At 50.9% G+C, this 15,717-nt stretch overlaps 1 protein-coding gene across 1 annotated transcript in view; it reads left to right on the plus strand.

Moving 5' to 3' along the window:
- The first annotated feature begins 630 nt into the window (after positions 1-630).
- CCDC69 (coiled-coil domain containing 69) overlaps positions 631-15,717 on the plus strand; it is a 36,968-nt gene continuing 21,881 nt past the window's right edge. The window contains exon 1 of the mRNA XM_077895836.1: positions 631-955. Within this exon, the coding sequence (XP_077751962.1) occupies positions 908-955 (48 nt within the window). The 5' untranslated portion in view covers positions 631-907. The remainder of the gene's footprint in view (positions 956-15,717) is intronic.

Raw genomic sequence — 15,717 nt, forward strand, 5'->3', positions numbered from 1 at the left:
GTCTCCGGGCCTTGTATAATTTGCTAATAGATGCACAGATACACACGCACGCTGATTTTCAAAGTTCGGTGTGGTTTTTTTCTACATTGCCACTCTCAGAAACCCCAGGTAGTAACAAAGTGGCAGTAAATAAAAATTCTCTTGCCCAGGCAGCGACAAGATCTGAAGATCTGTCCCTTATTCCCACCGCCTGTCTACTTCACAAGGTGGCTGTAATGGGTACCATCATCCGTCCAAGACGGACAGCGTATTACAGATGCTCGTGACCCGGAAAGAACGGCTGACCCAGAAGTGAAGAGGCATTACAATTAAACTAAGTATCATTATGTATTTGTAGGGAAGTGGTTCAAAGCTTAGGGTCACCAATTAGAACTAGAATTTATTTGGGCTCGGCTACTCCCTAGCTAGTGAGCTTCGGCAAATGATGTCTCTGAGCCTCCCTTCCCTAACCTGTAAAGTGGGAGGAATAATACCTTTGTTGCAAGGAGATTGGGGGGCTGGAGGGGGGGTAGTAATACGTGCAAAGTAGCCGGCACAGACACAGCTCTCAAGAAACGGTAGCTGTGTGTTTTCTAAGTAATTGTTTTAATTTTTTTTTTTTTCTTCCTGACCTTTTCTCTGCCCAGGGCCCGGAAAAGCATCCGTGGTTCGTAGGGACCTTCTGTGCCCGGCCCGAGGTGGTTGCCTTTCGCAGAGTCGGGTCACCTGCCGGGGGCGGCGGCGCCGCGAACCCCCGAGGCCCTGCTCTTCGGGTATTTACGGCGCGCGGCCGCCCCAGCGCCGGCTCAAGTCTGCGCTTCCAGGTTCAGTTTCAGGGTCTCGCCGGCAGCCCCGGCGGGCGGGCGCGCGGTCCTCGGGGCGGGGGGCGCCCGGAGCTGGGCGGCGGCGGCCGGAGCCCCGGAGGAGGATGGGCGGCGGGCACAGCCGGCTGAGCTGCTGCGGAGCCCCCAGAAAGGTAAAGGGCCGGGGCGGCGAAGTTTGCCCCGGGAGGGAGGGGGCGCGGAGCCGCTCCGCCGCGGGCCCGTGGGCGCCGCCCGCCCTGCGAGCCTCCCGGGGCGCCGGGCGGAGGACGGCGGGGCGGGCGCGGGGGAAGGCGGGCAGAGCCGGCCGGGCTGAGCCGCGCGGGGCAGCCGAGTGCACCCGCACGGCGCCTGGGCCCCGCGAGCGCCGCTGAGCCGGCCGCCCCGCCGCGGAACCGCCCGGGCCGAGGCAGGTGCCGGGCTCCCTTGGGTCGGGGGCTGCTGGCTGGGCCGCCCCGGCCAGGTGACGCGACCTCTCTGGGCCTCGCGCGCCTCCCGCGTCCCGAGGCCGCGCCTCGCAGAGTGGCCCTCGGGGTCCCAGCAGCGGCCCCACCCGGGACCCGTGTGAAATGCAGACTCTCGGGCTTCGCCCCGGACCTGCTAAAACAGGACCCGCCTTCTAACGAGCTGTCCGGGTGATGACAACAGACACTGAAGTTGGAGAAGCGCGGGTCGCGAGCCTCTTGGGGGGCCCCCAGCCGGTGCACGTGGGCTGTGCTGGGGGTAGCTGGGAGGGGCCAAAGAGGGAGGAGATCCACCGCCTGCTGCTGCCCTGCGTTTCCTTCCTGTCCCTCCCCCCGAGGGGCCTCGGAGCTGGGTCAGGACCCAGGAGACTCTACTCGGGTTTCTGGCAGTGGGACCAGGTGCCCCTGGGTTCTGAGCAGCCCAGAAGGTCAGAGCCTGGAGCCGAAGGACGACTTCCTTCGGGGACCCGAGCCGCAGAGGGGAAAGGGAGGGCCCTCAAATTCTAAGCCTTCTTCCTACTACTGCCTGCTTTTCAGCCAGGTGGGAATAGGTGGTCCCATGAACTTGGTGAGCAGTTCCCTGGGGACCCTGAGAAGCCCCAAACTGCAACAAAATGTAGTTATTTTTCATAAAACTTGAATCTCTCTCTCTCTCTCTCTCCCGCTTTGCTGGGACCAAGGCAAACTTTCCATGCCGTGTGCCTCGTTCTGAGAGAGGAGTTTTCACCCCAAGTACAATACCTCCTCTGCTTTTCTTGCTCCTCCTTTATTCCTAGTTCAGAAAACCTCGTCAAGCTCTGGCTGGGAATCCCTCACGTCATCCCTTACTGCAGCAGGGAAACTGAGGCTTACCTACAGCAGTGGAAGCAGAGGGCTGGCAGATAGGGATTGTGGGCAGATAAAGCTGAGCCTGGCTTGAGACCCGAAACGGAGCTGGCGATAGGTGGACATCAGTCCTGGCTCCACTGTAGACGTGCTTGGTGAACTGGAGCAAGCCCTTATCACTCTCTGGGCCTCAGTTTCTCCCTCTAGGGGGAGAGGGAGGGAGATGAGCAGGAAGATTTCCAAGGGTCTGAGAGTCTGTACCTGTGTCAATGTCTCAGTCTGCAAAGTGGGCCAAGAGTGAATTCCATCTAGGCAGGGGCAGAAGGAGACCAGAAGAGGGGCCCTGTCCCAGGCCTGACCCTTCTAACAGCGGGCATGGGTTCCCTTGCCGCCTTGCCCTTCCAAGAGCCTTACCAGCTGTCCCTGTCTGTCCTTGTCACAGTCTGAACTGGATGACCCTCCCCTACCACCCCCAAACCATGAAGGGCAAGTAAAGCCTGCACAGACTATCTCAGTGGGAAGGGACCTTGGGTACCACCTGGGCTGATGCATGGATCAGAGGGTAAGGCCTGGAGAAGGGAAGTCTTGACCGAGGTCATAGAGTAGCTTAGAGTAGAACCCAGGCATCCAGTCCCCTAGCCCAGTGCTCTTTGTCTCTTCCCCTACTCTGTGCTTCCAGTGACTTCTTATGGATTCCAGAGCCCTTTGGCCCAAAAGCCTTCACTCTGTTGCCTTAGGCCAGTCTGGCACATCTTCCCTGCCCCAGCAATGCCAGGCCCCTGCCCCTGTGTGGCAGGATTTATAAGTCAGTTCACTTAAAGTTCATGCCTGTTTCCATCCCTCCAGGCTGTGCTCCTGCCCAGCTTCTCATCCAGGTGCCAAACCCCGGAAGGCCTGAGCTCCCAAGGCCATCCCCACCAGCTGTCATTCCCTCAGGGAGACCCAGGGCTCTAAGGATGGGATGTACAAAAATGAGCTCACACTACAGAGGGGTTAGGTCATGGTCACAATGACTCACGCTGAGTGGCAGTTTACAGAGTGCTTTCACATCCTGCGAGCCTTACAAAAGCCCAAGAAGTTAGGCTGAGCTGCCGAATCTTCGCCACTCTATGGGTGAGGACACGGAGGTTCGGGGAGAAGTGATGTGTCCAAAGTCGTAGAGCCAGTTGGTGGCAAAGCTATTCAGCGGAGCCTGGTTTTCTGCACCCCCGCTGGTGCTCATCACCTCCTATGGAGTAGGTGCTGCGTAAATATTTGAGTGAGCAGATGAAGGCCAGCCAATCAGGGTCGGGGTTAGCCCCGGGGAGCAACAGCACTACCTCACCCAGCCTTGAGAAATACAGGAAGATTCCTTGGATGTGGGGAGGGGTGGGTGTGGATGCCTTGACTGAGCACTGAAGGTTTGGAGGCAGAGAGAAGAGCCCGAGCTGAGACTGAGCCAGAGAAAGTGCAGCATGATGGGCTCACTGTGGAAAGCAGGGGTGGCAAGCAGCAAGGAATGAGCCCAGAGCTTTCAGCGGGCACTGCCCTGGCTGGGGACAGAGGCTTGACCGTTGGGACCTCTCAGTCCTTCCAAGTTCAAAGATTAGAGGGTGTGCTGAGTTCTGTAGTCTACTGTGCCTGGTGGCCTTAGCCAAGACACCCCACCTGAGGCTGTCACTGCCTCATTGGGATGAGTTGAAATCCTGATGATGGCTGAGCAGGGATCCCTGGCAGGTGGATGCTGAGGAGCCATCTGCACTTTCTGGTCCTTCCTAAATCCATCTTGACTGATACCATGGGTGATATGGTCATGTCCCCAGGAAGACTTGGGAGGAGGATGGGCAGAGAGGGGAGAGGCCAGGGAAACATTTTCCACGAATTTGCCTGTAAGAGTAACATGGGAGTACAGAGGGGCCTTCCATCCCCAGTAGCTTCCGCCCCCCACCCCCCGGGCAGGGGTGGGGAAGGGCACCTAGTGCCTCATGGTCAAGCCCCTGTGTGTGTGCCTGGTATGATGTCTGAAATCCCTGGTCCCCAGGACTCTGACTCATGGCACCACAGTCCAGAGCAGAGTGGCAGAGAACCAACTCAGCACGGCTCCCACTACTGGGCCTTGGGCACCAGGTTCTCAATGGGTCTGTCGTGCAGGAGCCCTTCATGAGCACCTCCAGGTAGCAGGCCGGGTGAGAGAAAAGGGGGGGTGGGGAGGGATGCAGAAGTGAATGGCCTGGAAGAGCCCCGCGTGGGCGTACATAATTCTGAGACCAACCATGGCTGCTAAGGGCATGGGCTTCAGGGCAAGGTTCATGCATTCATTTACTCACCGGGCACAGCAGGCTCTGCCTAGGTGCTGCCGCAGTCCTGGCTCTATTGCACATTGGTTAAGTGACTGTGGAAAGGACTTGGCTCCTCCATGCCTCAGTTTCCTAATCTGTAAGATGGGTGTGAGATTAGCTCCTGGGTCATAGGGTTGTCTCAAGATTAGGAGAAAGAATGCATGCAGCGGAGCCCCTGAGACACACTGACTGGCAAGAATAGAGGTCATGTGGAGAATGTCATAAGGAGACTTTAAGGACATCACTGCCTAGATTGTACCCAAGGAAAGCAAACAGGGATGTAGGAAATAGGGGGACATTCATGTCCCTGGAAGATTTTTGGGGTTGGGGACATGAAGCCTGGAGCCTGGCCATTGAAGTGTTGCCAAGGAGACTTGGGGAGCAGCCTTGTTTTCTGTTTTTCCAGAAGGCAGAATTGTGGCCCATAGGGGAAGCTAAAGGAAGCCAGATTCCACCTGTTCTGAGGAAGAGGTAGCGAGTTCCCCATCTCTGGAGAAGTTCAAGCAGAGGTCAGGTGACATTTTGTCAAGAATAGAAGAGGAGATGCAAGCCTAGGACTAGTAAATATTTTAGGATTCCACTTAAGAAATCTAATTCCGATTATTATAATGTTTGAGGCAAAATTTCAGAACCTGGGGGAGCCTGGGTGGCTCAGTTGGTTAAGCGTCTGCCATCGGCTCTGGTCATGATCTCAGGGCCCTGGGATCGAGTCCCGCATCAGGCTCCCTGCTCAGTGGGGAGCCTGCTTCTCCCTCTGCCTTTCCTCTCCCACAGCTTGTACTCACTGTCTCTCTTGCCTTCACTCTCTCTCAAATAAATAAATAAAATCCTAAAAAAGAAAATTCAGAATTTGGAAAAATATAAAGAAGTTTAAAAAATCACCCTTAAGACATAGCCTCTGCATACACTTCAGTGTCCTTCTATTTTTCCTATATAAATAATATCCACGAGGGTGACTTTTTACACAATTGGCAATATATTTTAAATTGGTTATATTCTAGTTAATATTTTGCTGGGGCATTCTTGTTAAATAGTCCATGGAAACATGATTTTTAATGGCCACTTAATATTCTGTGGATGTTCCATGGCTTATTTAACCAGTTTGGACACTTGGTTGTTTACATTCCCCACTCCTACCCTCATTATTCATGAGCATCTTTGTGTTTTCATCCTAATGGGTGAGAGGGGTGGCTCTGAGCTCAGAGGGGAGAGGAGGGGCTGAGGGAAGGCCTCCCTAGAGAGCTGGCATCTTGGCTGGGTTTTGAGGGTTGGTGGGGTGGGGCTAGATAGTTGTGTTGGGGTAAGTGGAATATAGAAAAGTCCAGGCTCCTGACACTTTGTCAATAGGAACTGGGCAAACCTGACCTTTTAGCTTGGTTTGCCAAGGATGGGACAATTGAACGTGAGAGGAAGCTGACTTTCCTGGGCACTGAGCCCCTTGCCCCAGGCATCATGGAGATGTTGGTGTGTATGTAGCCTCTGAGCTGATGGGGTTTTGCCCACCCCAGAAAATCATCCCAGCTAGAGCCAATACAGGCTTCCATGCATTGCATTCTGAAAAGCTTGTGAGGTTGAAAGCCAGATTTCTATTTTATAAAGAGACCTCTGTACTTGGGTAGAAAAATTTCTAATAATCCTTGCCTTAAAGACACAATCTTTGGCAACACATTTTCTGCACATGTACATGTTTTCAATTCTGTTCTTTTCCTTTGTAGTTGAATTCCCAGATGGCTAATGTAGGTCCCCCAAGGGCAGGGTATGTACCCAGTCACCTAAAGACATCCATCTTTGCCTCCGTTGGGTGCTGAGTTTGGGGCCCAGATTTCATGTCTTTTTTGTTGTAAACAAGGCAGAATACATGAAACCTCAGATTCATTGCCCAGAAGCGGGCTACCATGTAAGTCAAGCTGATGATGGTCCTGGGTTTGGGGGTGGGAGGGGGCACTGCCAACTAACCTCTCAGTGTTCATGGAGCAGCTAGTAAATCTGCCTGGAACAGGGATTCTAAGGGGTCTCAGTGTAACACTTGTGAGCATTCAGGTTCAAAAAAAAAAAAAAAAAAAAGACTTGGAAAATGTAGGGATACCCCTCCAAATAAAAGGAAAAGCCTGATGATGGTTGGCCTGATTGGTTTCCACCTTTGTCCTCTCAGTATCCTCCACCCTCAGAGCACTGTGAGGCCTACTGGATGACCAGGGAGAGCTGGACCTGTAGGTGGGGGAGGAGGAGGTTCCAGGAGTCCAACGTGGGCAGAGAGTAGGAGCAAGAGGAAAATCCATCCATCTTTAGCATGTGGAGATCTAAATCTGTCCATTACCTGAAGACAAGTCATCCTGCTTCTCTTGCCAGGTGAATTTTAATCCCTAAAAATCGTTTATCTTGTCACTTTATTTTCAAACCTGAATCTTCCAGAACATCTAGGCCAAATGCCTTATAAGACATAAAACATCCATCCTACGTCCGTGCTTTCCTCCAGATAAGTGATGTACAACCTGACCTACTTCTGCTTCTCCCTCTCCCCCAGTGGTGGTGTTCTTTTACTGGGTGTGCAAGGAACCTTGTAGACCTCCTTGCCACTTCTCCACGGCTCCACACAACCCTACCAGCTGCCCAGTGATTAAGGAAATAGCCCTGACGTTAGGAAAGTTACCTGTACTGGAGTGAATAGTGCCCCCACCATACACAACTCATGAACACACAGAACCTATGAATGTGACCTTATTTGAAATAGGTTTTTTTGGAGATGGAATCCAGTTAAGATAATGTCCTACTGGAATAGGGTGGGCCTTCACTCAATGACTGTTTCCTCATAAGAACAGGAAAATGTAGACAGTGAGAAAGCCAGAGATAACAGAAGTAGAGACTGGAAGGATGTAGACACATGAGCTAGGAAGCACTAAGGATTGCTGGCAAGCCCCAGAATCCGGGAGAGAAGGAGAAAAGGGTCAAACCTTCTCCCCCAGGACCTCCAGAAAGAACCAACTCTCCTGACACCTTGATTTTGGATTTCTAGCCTCCTGAACTGTGAGAGAATACATTTTTGTCTTAAGGCTCCAACTTTGTGGTAGTTTGTTACAGCAGCCCTGGGGACTGTGGATATATCTTCAGGTTCATTACTCCCACCCCCACTGTCAACCTCCACCATCAGTCGAGGGAGGGCAGCAGGAACCCCAGGCCTCTGTTTGGACCCAGGGTTCACCAGAAGAGAAGGGAGCATGGCAAACAAGGAGGTGCTTGGCCAAGGCCCGGGTGCTTTCGGCCAGCAGTCGTGGCATCCATGGAGGAAAGCACTGCCCAGGGAGTCAGCTGTGGTCTGACTCCTGCCCCTTCCGCTAGCCTGCTGGGGATCTGAGCTAGGGGGTCCTCTCCCTGCCCCTTCACTTCTCCATCTGGATAATGACCTGCCTTCGCTGCTTTTAGGTTTCGAGAGTCGTATTTCTTCCTGTTGTTGATTTCTTTGCACATGAGTAAAACTTGAATGCATCATTGTTTAAAAAATTCTAAGAATTCAGGTAAGACTAAAGCTCCCCATCCTTGGCTACAATGATCTTAGTCCTTTCTCAAGATATGACAAGTGTCATCAGGTTGTGCTTTTCTGTATAATAGAAATAGTTCATTTTGCATTTTGGTATTTTACCAAATGTCTTTCCGACGTTGTATGTAAAATGTGCTTCATTTTTTAAACTTATGACCTTGCGTAGTATGAGGTACCTTAGGGTATCAAGCCAGTCCCCACGACAGGTATGAAGCTGGTTCCCAGTGTTTCCCTATTACACACGACTCTGCCCTGAGCACCCTGGAGGTACTGTTGTCCTCACTAATGGGTGTCTCTCTGCTAGCAGTGCAATTGCAGGGCTACAGGGTGTCTATATGTGCTGCATATAACCTGGGGGTGGGTGGCTACTGGGCTCCCTGTCACCCTCTGCTCCAGGCAATTACTGCCTCCCACAGGGGCTGCTCGAGGACAGAGGGTATACATGAAGGGCGCAGGACACCCACTCAGGTCTTCCTGAGCAAGGGTGCCTCTTTCTTGGCCTCTGGAGAAGCCCTCTTCGTGCAGGGGTTGACAGCTGAGTGTGTCAGATTGCCTGCCCTGCTCTGCCCGGAGCAAATGAGCGTGCCAGGACTGATACAGGATGAGGTGTCCGAATGACCTCACTCTGCCCCTTCTTCTACATCCAAAGTATGTCAAAACTAAGAAGGACTCTGATGTATCCCATCACCCAACTCCATACCATACAGAAGAGGAAACAGAAGCCCGGAGAGGGTAGGGTACATTCCCAAGGTCACACAGCAAGCAAGTGGCAAGCCAGGATTTTGACTCTAAACCCCGCTCCATCCCACCACCTCCCAACTCGGCTGCTTGCCATTGGGTTGGGGAGATGGGTGGATATCTGATATGTTGTCTGTGCCCTCAGCATGTCTCTTTCTCTGCCCCGGCCACCGACATCATTTTCTATCTCACCCCTTCAGGGTCTCAGGCTGACCCAAATGCCAGAAATGGTGCTGAGTGCTTTTGCCAGCTCCAGGCCCTGCCAGGTGCCCCAGAATTGGTAGACACCCTGGGAAGCTGCTAGGGGACAGGGAAGCATGGGCTCTGGGGAGAAAGAAAAGGAATATTGTGCACTGGGAAACATTTCTGTAGGCCTCAGCTCCTCCATCTGTGAGCGAGGCTGGGCTCTGTGCTCAAGGCCTTCCCCACTGTCTGCCATGGTCTGCGCAAGAGGGAAGTGGTTCTGTCCTCCTCTGAGGCCTCATTTGTCAGTCAATCAGATAGGAACACTAGAGACCACATCCAGCCCCGACTTGGGTGCTCTGGGGGCATCACAGGTGTTCAGAGAATAGGCAGTGCCCCCAGCACAGCCGAGGGGTCCAGGCTGGCCCTCCTGCCTTTGGGGTGGTTGTGTAGCCAAACCACTCTATCCCCAGGCAGGCGGTGGGCGGTGGTGACGTCACACTCTGTAGCATGAATGAGGCAAGCTACATCTTCGGTGTCCCTGACACTGTGAAAATGAAATCAAATTCAGGCATCACTTTGGCAAAACACTTCTGCCCATCTTAGAGATAGGGGAGAAAACCTGTGTTTATGGTGATCGTCCATCTGGGCCTCTGTGATTTGGGTGTGAGCACCAATATTTCTCAACAGCCCTGAACATTTAGGCCCTGCCTTTCCTCCCCTTTCTGGAAGGGGGGGGGGGCCTTTGGGCCTCCACCCCCACCTCCTTCCTGTCTCTACCCTCAGCCAATAGGCTCTGCCTTGGTTGTTAAGATTCTGAAACTACTGGTGAGGGGCCCCGCCCACGCTGAGCGCAGCCTCCGGAAAGCAGCTCTGATACTGCAGAGGGCTGTGACCTGAGTCCCGTGAGACCCAGAATCATCTGTCCCCTAGACTTCATCTGCTGAGATCAATCTGGTGTATGCATATAGGAGAAGGAACGGCGTCCAGGCTCCGCCTTGAATCTGGATTCTCAGTAGCGTTCTGCTCCCTGGCCTTGTGGCCTCTGACAAGTATTGTCTGCCCCACCTCTGGGCCTCAGTTTCTCCATCTGGAAATAGGAGATGAAGAATGGAATAAACTGTCTCCAGGGGCCCTGCCAACCCTGCCTTCTGGGTCCCAGGAAGCATTCCTCAGCCAGAAAGGGTGTAATAGGACTCTGTGGCCCAGGGAAGCCAGGCGACAGGAAAGGAGCTGGGTAACTCTTAAGGGTCCTTTGATTATTAAATTCTCTAAGGGAGGCAAAAATAATGAGGATGTAAATGATACCACTCAGTCAGAATTATACAAAGCCCAAAGGCCCGTGGAAAGCATGGAGTGATGTCCCTAAAGCAAGGTGAGACCAAGTGTCTTCTGGAAAGGCTGAGCCATCCTCAAGGCTGCTCTTGGCTTCCATCCTAGCAGGAGCCCCAGCGGAAGGAATAGCTGGGCGGCTTCCATCTGAGCTGCTCCTGCCTTACTCACCCATGCCTGGTGCAGCTCACAATTTGAGGGAAATTGAGGATTCTACCCCCTAGGCTTTAGTACAGGACTATGGAAATTTACTCCAAAGTACTACAACCTGGATAATACTCAACAGAGCCCCCGAGACTGTGTTAATGCTGGTGGCTTTCCCACACCACCTGTACTCTGTGTTTACCTGAGGGCTTTACTTGCTGAACATCAAGGATACTTTATAGAATTATAGACTGTTGGAGTTCAAGGTCCTCTGTAATCACTCAGTCCCACCTGTGAAATGAAGTTTACCTCTTCTTGCATGCTCCTGGTGATGGGGAACTCACTGTCACCACTGCACCCCCAACCTCTAGTAAGGCAGCTTATCTCTGTCTGGGGCAGTTCTGAAATTCTTCTTCATGTTGAACTGAAACTTCTTGAAACTTCTAGTCCTTAGCCACAAGCCTGCCCTCTAAGGATGTGTGGACCACACACTAGCAGCTTCTACCTCGTGACAGTCCTGCAGAGATTTGAAGACAGCGGCCAGGTTTTCTTGCCTCTTCTTGACGCTGACCAACTGTTGTCAACAGTACCTCCTATAATTTGGTTTTGTGCCTCCTTCCACATCTTGTCAACTCCTTTTGGATGTATTCCAATTTGTCAATTTACTTTTCAAAATGCAAGCGTCTTCTACGGGTCTCACTGGACCCAATCTGAGCTCATCGGGCTTTTCCACAGCTCTGGCCACTGTCCTCCCACTCGACCCTGACTTTTTTTTTTTTTAAAGATTTTATTTATTTATGAGAGACACACACACAGAGAGAGGCAGAGACACAGGCAGAGGGAGAAGCAGGCTCCATGCAGGGAGCCCGATGTGGGACACGATCCCGGGGCCCCAGGATCACGCCCTGGGCCAAAGGCAGCACTAAACCGCTGGGCCACCGGGGATACCCTCGACCCTGACTTTGTACCTGTATTTGGCAGCCACATCCTGCTGCAAATCGGGTTGGCTTCAGGTTGAACCCAAAGCAGGGCTCTGGTCTGCTTGACAACAAGGAGCTGGGCCCCAGAACTGTGTGTGTTACCAAGATAAAAGCACCCTATTTCCAGCCTTCATAGTGGAAGGGCTGCCCTGGAGTTTGGAAGAACTGTTCCAACCCTGACGCCTGGCAGATACAGAAACTGAGGACCAGAGCAGGCAAGGGACTTCCTGAAAGGCTCATAGGAAAGCTGGGACCCAGGTCTCCTGGTGTCTCCCCCGGTCAGGGGTTCTGCTTATACGTCCTGTGCTGCCAACTGCTCCCCTGGCTCTCTTCTTCCAGTTTCTATCAACTCAGGAAACCCTGCTATCTCTCTTCCAGAGCTCGATCCGGATGCCCCACCCCAGCCCTGGCCCTCCCCGGTCTGCTTTTGGAAGGGGAAATTCTTGTGTCCCCCTCCCAGCCCCTGTCCTGTCCCACTGCAGGCTGTACTCTGCTCTGTAGCCTCTGAGGAGGAAGCCGCTGGAGCCCCAACCTGGGGATTTTCCATGTAGTGGCTGCTTATCAATTCTTACTCAGCTCTGGGCTCTGTGTCCTTAGGCTTTTGTGAGCATCAGGACCTCCTGCATAGATTGGCAGATGGGAGCTTCCTGGCACACACATCACCCTTGGACTCTGTGGGTCCAGAACTGGGCCTGGGGGCTGTGTTAAGCAAGCTTTCCAGGTGGTTCTAATACGGGAGACCCATAGACCACATTCCTAGAAATTGTGTTCTGGGCATCATAACAGATGCTGGGACAAATCCAAAGTGAGTTTCAAAAATGATCCCTATCCTCAAAGAGCCCCCTTGGCCTAGCTGGAGAAACACAGGTAACCAGACAGGTGCTCATGCTGGTGTTCGGACAGGTACTGGAGCACAGAGCCACCAGGAACTAACTCAGCCCTGGGAAGAGACAAAGGAGAAATGTGACATGAGCTCAGCCTGGAAGCCTGAGGAACTGGAGGGTGCACCATGCTGGGATGGGCTTGAGCAGCTTGGGTCGGTCTTGAACACATGGATGCACCCATTGGGGCCAGGAATACCATAGGCTTGTTTGGTTTGGGCCTACCAAATCTGCCCACTATTTTTTAAAAAATGGTACTATTCCATGTTGGCAAGGTTGCACTGAAACTGGCCTTCTCATGTGCCAGTAGTGGGTGTGTTCATTGGTAGAACCTTTCTGGAAGGTAGAACCAGTAGTTTGGGATATGTAAAAAAAAATCGTATAAATCGGCAGGTGATTAGTGAAAGCATAATTTGGAAATTTAAAAATGTAAATAACCGAAGTACTCATGCAGATTATTAATCAAATGATTGAATTTGTTCACAAAGATATAATGTTTGAGTCGTGAAAATTAATATATTTACAGAATATTTAATGCCATGTAGTAAATGCTTATAATGTAGTTGAAAAAGTAAAACATATAAAGTATATATAATGTTCAAATAATGAATAGATATATCTATTATTACTACTCCTATAATTGGAGGAAGATGTTTATAAATATTCATTAAAGAAATAGGAAAGAAGAGGAGGATAGTAGCCTAAGGACAGAGAGTGATGAGTCTTGAACGTCATTGGAAGGAGTAATTCTGGGAGTGATTTTATCAGGATCTGGGGACTCAAGCCCCTGGTTATACATCCTGCCTGTGGTCTGGAAGCCGTTTGTGGAGAAGAGCTTTTCACCCTTCTGTGATTGTTATTTGGCAGGAGACAGTTTTTTATGAGCTTTATGATCTTACTTCAGGCCACCCTGAGGGAGATCTACCAAAGCACTGCTTTTCAAACAGAAAGTAATAAACTCAGGCAATGTTTGAGCTCTTAGACTATGCCAGACATTATAGGTACATTATCCCATCTAATCCTTAAAACAATCTCATGAGGCAACCAAGGTTTAGAGAGGCCATGCCATCATACAGTGTTAGATTTAGGATTTGAATCCAGGTCTGGGTAATTCTAGAATCCCAGAGTTCTTTTTTTTTTTTTTTTAAGATTTTATTATTTATTTATTTATTTTAGAGATAGAGATTGGGGTGGGGGCGGGTGGGAAGGGGCAGAGGGAGAGAAGCAGATTCCATGCTGAGCACAGAGCCGGACAGTGGGTCTCAATCCCACAACCCCAAGATCATGACCAAGAGCTTAACCGACTGAGCCATCCAGACATCCCTAAATCCCAGAGTTCTTAACACACCACTCCATCTCTAATGTGCTAAGACCTGGTTCTGATGTGGATTTTGCCATCAAGGCACAATGTGACCATGTCTTGCTTCCCTGGGTTTCCTCACTGTAATTACTCTGCCCATCAGCGCTATCGAGAGGGGCTGTGGGCAGAGGCCTAGAGTTGGAACACCGTGGGGATCCACTACTGTGTTCTTGACTCTGTTTTGCAAAGGAGGGAGCAGGAGCCCAAAGAAGGGAAGAAATTTGCCCAGGTTTGTAGAAGAGCCAGGACTGGAATTCAGGAATTCTCAGTCCCATAAAAACATCCCCAGATGAGTATAACCAGTGGTGGCAACCAGGATGTGACAAGCACTTATCTCCCTTCTTCCTACAGGCCAGAGTAGAGAGGCTGGCTCCCATCACTTCCCTGATTCTTGCTCTGACAGCTCCCCTGGCTTGTGCCTGGGCCAGGCATCCCCTCTCGCCTGGGCAGGGAGAGCCCCGTCTTCACAGGGTGGAAGGAGAACTCAGTTGTCAGGCATCCGCAGCCACGGAGCGCCTGCCCCAGCCACTGACCTGGATGGGGGTGATAGTGCCGTGTCATGTTCAACTGGCCAGGGGCTCACATCGTACCAGGCTCTGGGCTGGGTACTTTGGGGGCAGGAGTTGAAGGTTGTAGAAGCCTTCCCTTGACTTGACTTCCTTCTCCAGCCAGAAGTATGCTTTCTAGCAGCATTTCAATCATTCTTTAGTTCAGGAAATTGTTAATAATTTTGTGCAATAATTTACTTTTAAAAATCTGTTACCATAGTAAAAAGTAAAGTTTGTCTTTTACAGTGATAATTCGTAATGGAACATTTTCAAAGCCTTCCCATAGGCTGGCTTATTTATTTCTCTCTCTCTCTCTCTCTCTCTCTCTCTCTCTCTTTTTTTTTTTTTTTTTAGAGAGGGAGATGGGGGAGGGGAACAGGGTCGGGGAGAGAGGGAATCTTATGCAGGCTCCACACCCAGCATGGAGCCAGACAGCATGGAGCCTGGACACGAGCCTCATCTCAGCCCTGAGATCATGACCTGGGCTGAAATCAAGAGTCAGATGCTTAACTGACTGAGCCACACAGATGCCCCTTTTAAGTGTTTCTTAAAATGGGATCTAGAAATTTTTTTTGTTTTTTAAAAGCATCTTTAAAAAACATTTTTTTAGAGATTTTATTATTTATTCATAAGAGACAGAGAGAAAGGCAGAGACATAGGCAGAGGGAGCAGACTCCTCACAGAGAGCCCGATGCGGGACTCAATCCTGGAACCCCGGGATCATGCCCTGAGCTAAAGACAGACGCTCAACTGCTGAGCCATCCAGGCGTCCCAAAGCATCCTTTTTTAAAGGTATAATTGACATATGAATATTATATTAGTTTCAGGTATACAACAATGATTAGATGTTTGCATATATTGTGAAGTAATCAGCACAGTAAGTCTAGTTACTACCCGAAAACATTTTTAAAAGTGTACAGAATGGCTTAACTTTTTTTTTTTTCTACCCCAGATTCTGGCCCAGTGGCCAGGGCCAGGCCTTGACCGACTTTCCACCAGCTGGGGTGAAGTGGAAAAAATTAAAGGTGTAGGTGTGTGTATAACGTTGAATAAGCATGTCAGTTCCCCTTTCCCAGAAGAAAAGTCTTGAGCTTTCCTTACTATATTTTGGAAGGTTATCATGTGCTCTATTTTATGAAATGATAGTGTTAGTCTGCAAATAATATTTTTCAGCATCCTTTCTCATCAACCCATATCAACTCTCCAATTAAAAGATACCATTTACGAAACTTGAAAATCTGGGAGCCACTGGCACTGCTCTGGAATACAGCCCTTTGGCATCTGTTCCCTCCTTTGATCAGATTCACCCAATACTGGCCAACATTGGTTAAAGCACCCAGAGGTATGGCTCAAATCCTTGACTCTGCCAACGATTCGCTAATCTACCTTGATTGAGTCCTGACTTCACTTAGCCTCAGCTGCCTCTTCTTTAAATTGGGGATATTCAGGGACCCCTGGGTGGCTCAGCGGTTAAGCATCTGCCTCTGACTCAGGGCGTGATCCTGCAGTCCTGGGATTGAGTCCCACATCGGGCCCCCTGCATGGAGCCTGCTTCTCTCTCTCTCTCTCTCTCTCTCTCTCTCTCTCTCTCTGTGTCTTTCATGAATAA

The sequence above is a fragment of the Canis aureus genome, chromosome 4 (assembly GCF_053574225.1).
Source record: "Canis aureus isolate CA01 chromosome 4, VMU_Caureus_v.1.0, whole genome shotgun sequence".
In the NCBI taxonomy this organism is placed as follows: domain Eukaryota; kingdom Metazoa; phylum Chordata; class Mammalia; order Carnivora; family Canidae; genus Canis; species Canis aureus.